This window comes from Prenolepis imparis, unplaced genomic scaffold (assembly GCF_030444845.1).
Source record: "Prenolepis imparis isolate NDT839.2.m4 unplaced genomic scaffold, iyPreImpa1.0 SCAF_12, whole genome shotgun sequence".
Classification (NCBI taxonomy): domain Eukaryota; kingdom Metazoa; phylum Arthropoda; class Insecta; order Hymenoptera; family Formicidae; genus Prenolepis; species Prenolepis imparis.
In genome coordinates this window covers 14209569-14216641 of record NW_028141170.1, presented here as the reverse complement: position 1 = coordinate 14216641, position 7073 = coordinate 14209569, and the positions used below count along the sequence as shown (strand labels likewise).

The 7073-nt window shown below is 43.6% G+C and overlaps 1 protein-coding gene across 1 annotated transcript; it reads right to left on the bottom strand.

The window, feature by feature from the left end:
• Positions 1 to 5556: 5556 nt before the first annotated feature.
• LOC145943391 (uncharacterized) lies at positions 5557 to 6510 on the bottom strand. The gene has a single exon (XM_083050907.1). It carries the CDS (start codon positions 6508 to 6510, stop codon positions 5557 to 5559), a length of 954 nt encoding a protein of 317 aa, XP_082907033.1.
• Positions 6511 to 7073: the final 563 nt, after the last annotated feature.

Sequence of the window (7073 nt, the reverse complement as noted above, 5' to 3'; positions counted from 1 at the left end):
ATAAAGCATACATTAGAATCATCAACACTTTAGATGATCCAATCGAATTTTTCATACCAACAATCAAACTTTTAGAAATTGCGGAAATTTCAAAGAATCCGCCTAATAATAATAACAATAATTATAATAATAATAATAAAATAAAAATATTACCTCAATCCGCAGCAGAGACTGCACCCAAAAGCGCCGAATCCGCTTCTAATATGCAAATCGTGTCCAATCAATCTAAAAACAATTATAAAAATATTTCTAAACAACCACGCAACGAAAATCAAATCAAAAATAATTCTTACAAAAATTCTTAAAAAAAATACTATTCTCCCTTCTCTCCTATTGGCGCGCAAACGCGAGCCACTGATTCAGATCAGCATCCTCACTGTCTTCCGTCTGGCGCATCGAGGTGCGTCGTCGATCTCGATCGACATCCTCAAATTACCCCTCCTCTCCTTGCATCCACCCCTAAAACAAAAATGATTTCAAAATCAACAATTGTCTCCTCACATGCAAATGAATCTTCCTCTATTTATACTTACTCTTCACAAATTATCGCCACAAAAGGTGAATCCTCTATTACGCCAGCAGACGACTCCGACGTACTCGCTCTGGTGCAAACTTTATTCCAAGATGATGACCTGATGAATCCAGGCACTCCTTCTCTTACACATCGTATCTCTCACTCTCCCCCTCTACTCGCAATCGCGAACTATTCTTCTTCATGTGTGGCTGCAACAAACGAAAAAAAAAATATTAATGAGAATTTGCATACTTTTTAAGGAACGATCGTCGAAAACGAATCGGAACCAAATCCAATAAATATTAACACCAGCGACAAGGATGCTAATATCATAATAAATAAAAATAAAACTTCAAATCAATATATCAACGCGTGTAATTATAAAAGAATTTTGCAAAACAATAACAATGAAGACGATAATATCAACTATATTAACGAATCATTGTTTATTAGTAATATATATGACGAAAAATTGGCAGGACAATTAAGGCTAACGAGAATTATAAAAATTTATATGATAAAAAAATCGAAATTACAAAACACGATTTAGATCCGGGGGAACATTGTAAAAACGATAGACTAAATAAAATTATACATTTATTACGACTCGATCACCTTAATGACATTGAAAAAGATAATATTATTGATTTAATTCAAAAAAACAGCGACCGATTCCATTTAACGGACGAATACTTAGAAAAAACAACAAATGTAAAACACAAAATAATCACTAACGACGAAATACCTGTACATACCAAGCAGTATCGATTTCCGCCGATACACCGTCAAGAAATCACCAACCAAGTAAACGAACTACACCAGAAGAAGATTGTAGAAACATCGACGTCACCATATAACTCGCCTGTATGGATCGTTCCAAAAAAATCGGATTCTATGGGAAACAAGAAATGGCGCATGGTTATCGACTATAGAAAAATAAACGAAAAAACACTAGGAGATGCTTACCCGTTGTCAAATATTTGCGATATACTTGATTAACTCGGCGGAGCGAAATATTTTTCAGTGCTCGACCTCGCCAGTGGATTTCACCAAATACCAATGGACATCGCAGATGCTCACAAGACAGCTTTCTCGACGCCACACAGCCACTATCAATTTTCACGAATGCCATTCGGTCTCAGAAACGCATCCGCACCGTTCCAACGATTGATGGATCAAATACTGACCGGCCTGCAAGGAATAGAATTATTAGTTTACATGGATGACATCGTAATATATGCAAGTTCATTATGCGAGCACGATATCAAAATGGAAAAACTAATGCAAAGACACAGAGCCGCAAATTTAACGTTACAACCAGATAAGTGCGAATTTTTACGACACGAAGTCGCTTACCTCGGACACATTATCACCGGTGGAGTTCGTTCAGATTCTCAGAAAATAATTTCTGTCAAGAATTTTCGGTCCCACGCAACTCGAAAAACGTGCGACAATTCCTCGGTCTAGCAGGATATTACCGCCGTTTCATCCCTGATTTTTCACGGATCGCCAAGCCATTATCAGATCTTCTGAAAAAAGATAGAAAATTTAAATGGAACATCTAAATGCAAAACGCTTTCGACACTCTACGAGAATCATTATGTAAGAAACCGATATTACAGTTCCCCTATTTTAATAAAGATTTTGTACTCACCACAGACGCATCCGATTACGCAATAGCTGCTGTATTAAGCCAAGGATAAATAGGGCAAGATTTACCCATCGCATATGCTTCCAGAGTACTTACGCCGCTGAAAAAAATTAATCAACAATTGAAAAAGAACTTCTCGCTATCGTATATTGCGTAGCTCACTTTAGACCATACCTTTACGGGCGCAGATTTACTCTCGTAACGGACCATCAACCACTCACATGGATACACAGGGTCAAGGATCCCACATCTCGACTCATGAGATGGCGTCTGAAATTAGAAGAATACGACTACACAGGCAATAATATACAAAACAGGCACCTCTAACAAAAATGCAGATGCATTATCTCGAAACCCGATAAAGAATATTACTTATCTTTCCTCGTATCCTGTTGAAAAACGACCTCGAATCCTATTCGAGACTGGAATGTTCGAAGATTCCGACGACGACACCGACGAAGAAGCTCTCGAACCGCCATTAAAGATGTCAACGAGCAGCCTTTACACAGCATCACGACGATTTAACAGAAGAACCCGACACTTCAGACGATATCTTCACCGTTCCACGAGAACGTCCACCTGCAAAACCACCTGACAAACAACAAGAGAAAATTGTCAGATTTGCTAAACCGTTGACGAACAAAATAATTACGAAGCAGAAATTAGAAACTTTAATTTAAACGAACCAAGTGACCAACAGTCAGATCTCGAATTCTTCACTGCAACTTTAACTCCTCTGGATCAACCTTTAGAAATACAGCTTGAACCGACAGAAGACTTCTCCGAAGACGACTTAGAATTGAACAGCGAAGACGAGCCAATCGATGAAACATTTCCCGAAGAGAACCTACAACCAGAAAGAAATCAAATTTTACAACGTAATTTTCAATGCCGATTCAAAGAAAGCAATACACCGATAACTAACCTGGACGACAATATTGTAATTTTTGTCACTGTTGATAAAAATCCTCTAGACAACGGAGCACACGAATTACTGCAATCAGGACATATGCCTCCTCTCGAATCACTCACACTTGGAAGAGCACGCGTCTATCCTTCCATGCATCCTAGGCGGCACATTATCATTCTACCTATAAAAGAAAGAATGAATACACAATTAGACGAAAATATATTAAATGAATGTCTTAAGTCTTTACGCGACGTAATAATTCAATTAAATATATGTACGATAAGCCTGCGTAAAGTCGAAAGATTAGACACAATACCTTGGAGACAACTATGTTTCTCGCTGCGAAGCATTCTCGCCGACGATTCCGTCACCATCACATGCTGTCATGGATTCTCGACAACACCGCCCGTAGAAGAACGCAACTCTATTATTCACGAACACCACGCATCAGCCGTCGGTGGCCATAAAGGTGTAACAAAGACGTACCTGCGAATTAAACAAAAATTTAATTGGCCGAATAAGAAAAAAGAAATACAAGAATACATCAGAAAATGTCGTTCTTGTCAAACTATGAAACTAGTAAGAAGAAAAACTCGACAACCAATGATACTCACTGATACTCCAGGAAGAGCCTTCGATAAAGTTGTACTGGACATCGTCGGACCATTCAAAACCACTCCTCAAGGAAACACTTACGTCTTGACGATGCAATATCTCCTCACGAAGTATTCAATCTATGCTCCTATCCCGGATGCTACGGCAGAAACGACTGCAGAAGTATTCAATAATTATTTCATTTGTCGATTTGAACTTCACCAGTCGCTTCATGAAAAGCATAACGAAAAAGTTTCGCATCTAACACTTCCGCACTACTGCATATTACCCCCAATCCAACGGATCACTCGAACGCTCACACATCGTACTAGTAGAATACCTGAAATGTTTTATGAAGAAAGAAGAATTTTGGGATGAATACATTGAACGAGCAAGTTTTTCACAATACCGCTGTACACGAAGGAATAGGATACTCACCACACGAATTAATTTTCGGCTATCCAGCAAGGATCCCATCCAGCTTCAACTGCGAAGAAGAACCTGAAACATATAATTCGTATTTAGCTAATCTATTCGAAAAAACTCGCGATTTACAAGAATTCGCCAGAAACAATTTAATAAAAGCAAAAGAAAAATCTAAAGTTCGTTATGATCAATGTATTAATATTGTAAAATTTAAAATAGACGACTACGTATTCTTAACAAATGAACAAAAATCTAACAAATTTAGTAAAGAATATCTCGGTCCGTACCGCATAATAGAAGTTTTTGAAAACAGAAATGTAAAAATACAAATAGGAAATATGATGAAAGTTGTACACACGAATAGGATCAGAAAAACTTATTATAGCGAACCAGGATGATGCTTTCTCTGTTACAGATGTTTCCTCTAATTTATTTCATCCTGGATCGTTTCAGTAACGCTTTAATAGGATACGACTGCGAAACGCCGTATGACAATGGCACCACAGTGTCATTCCTCGATGACAATACTTGGCACATAAACGAAGAAGATCTTCTATACGGTATACCGCAATGTATATATGTGGAACTGCTGCATCACCCCAGAGTCACTACGGTAGATGTATTGACCTGCAGAATTAAAATTGAATATATTATAAAGATTATAAAGATATTAATTATAAAAATACATTAAGAAATAACGACATCACATAAGTTTAACTTCGTGCGCATATATACACGCATATAAAAGATTTCAGTTCGGAAATTTTACTTTTCATGATCTCTCTGTAAACGACGTGAATAGCCGTTTAATTCCTTTAGATCAGTGCTGGGATTTACTCATGGTGGAAGAATAAAGGTGAGTCAAGTCAGGCGATCAATTTTCGTTCGATTTGCGCAACTCACCAAATCCGCCATCTTGTTTTACAAACACATGCAATATCCCTCGGCTTGCCCTCTTTGGGAAGGAGGACTATACGTGCCTCCTTCCACTCTCGTGGGAATGAGCCCATGCGGAAACACTCGTTGTACATTCTCCGCATGGGCTCTGCAAGACCCCTATAGGCGAGAGCCCAGGCTTTCCCGTGAATGCCATCGGGACCGGGAGCTTTCCCGTTTTTTATTCTCCCGATGGCCTTCCGGAGCTCTCCTCCCGTGACCCCCATGGCCTCCTCGTCCCACACCCAATCCCGCGCCGGAATTGGGTCTATATTTCCCTCTTCCAGCGGGAACAGGATGTCCACGACTCGGCCAACGAATTGGGGGTCTAGGGACTCCGTTATGGGGCCCCCCCCCCGCTTTTTAGTTTATTTAATACTATGCGGTAAGGGCGCCCCCACGGATCCTCGTCTAGGGAGGAGAGCAACTCCTCCCAGGCTCCCGCCTTGGCCTTTCTTATCAGGACGCGCAGGGCATCGCGTTTTTCTTTATACGCATCCCACGCGTCCTGGTAGCCCTCGGGGTCTATCCGCTCGAGCCTTTTCCTCTTCTTGATTCTCCTTCTGGCGTGGTCGGAGGAGATCGCCGAGATGAGGCGATCTCCTCCGACCACCAATATGCTTTTCGGGGGGACCTATTTTTTACTCTAGGCATGGCTGCATCACAGGCTTCTTCTACTGTCCTGAGCAGCCATGCCCGTTGCTCTTCAAGGTCCCTCCTTAATTCCCCTCCTCGAACCATGAGGGTGGTCTCAATTGTGGCCAGGAACGCGTCCTGGTCCATCTTTTTGAGGGCCCATCTGCGAGAGACAGCCTCTCTTATTCGGCGGCGCTCCACCACTTCTTGGGGGAAGGCATTGACGGAGAACTCCACGTATCTATGATCCGATAGAGTTTCAGCCTCCGTCAACACCCCCCACCCATGTAACAACTTTGCGGCAGGGCGGGTCGTCCAAGTAAGATCTACAATTGACTCGCCCTGCCGCCTTACACATGTGGCCTCGTTCCCCCTGTTACAGGGGACGAGGCCACACTGCGCCGCCCAATCCAGTAGCTCGCGACCCCCCCAGTCGGTGCGCGGGGAACCCCAAACGCCAGATTTTGCGTTGAAGTCCCCCGCAACCACTATCGGGGCGGGGCGGCGAGCCCTCAGCTGTCCCTCAAGGGCATGCAGCCTCCCGCGAAAGTCCCCTTTACTGAGGCTCGGCGAGAGGTACACGCCCACTACTATGACGGGCCCCCATTGGATCATAACGTAACCCTCCCCCGACTTTAATAACTCCATCAGGGGAGAGTTTGAAGCGTTCCTGCGGGTGATCGCAGCCAAGCCGTCCGCGCTGCTTACCCAGTTGTTTTCGGGCACGCGGTACGGCTCGGCTACGATCCCCAGACCATAGTCCCTCTCCGCCATGTTTTGGACGAAGAGGTCTTGGGCTCGCCTTGAATGGTTCAGGTTTGCCTGAATCACCTTACAGGCCATGCTCGCCTGCGTCTTCATCCGCGGGTCCCGTCACCTCCATGGTGGCGGGATCTTCATCCATAATATTCAGTTGGAGGTGTTTTCTTTTGGTGCCTCCATCTGGAAGTTTCTCCTCCTCCTCTCTTTCCCCCCCTTGTCCTCGGAGCCCTTTGCTCCTTGGGCTCCTCTGCAAAGTCTATAAGGGGGGGGGTCTCTTCTAGTTGGGGTTTCTTCCCCTTTCCCGCCTTCTTGGCGGGCAACTCCTGATTGGGGAGAGGGTGGTCCACCGCTTTGTTGAGCGGAACCCCCCTCTTCCCTTTTTGCACCGGTGTGCATGCCTTACTGCCTGCTCTGTGGTTAGCAGGCAGTCTATCTGTGCACACCGGGCACTTCACTGCGGCCTCATATCTTCTTGCCGTATGTCCTTCTTCACCGCAGCGGTAGCATCTACCGCTGCGGTCTATGTTGTTGGGGCACCGCGCTCGCACATGCCCCCCCTCCAGACATTTGTAGCACTGGAGGGGTCGCACCTCTAGCAATTCTGCGCGCGCGAGTGCCCATCCAATTTTTACCTGGGCCGTTTT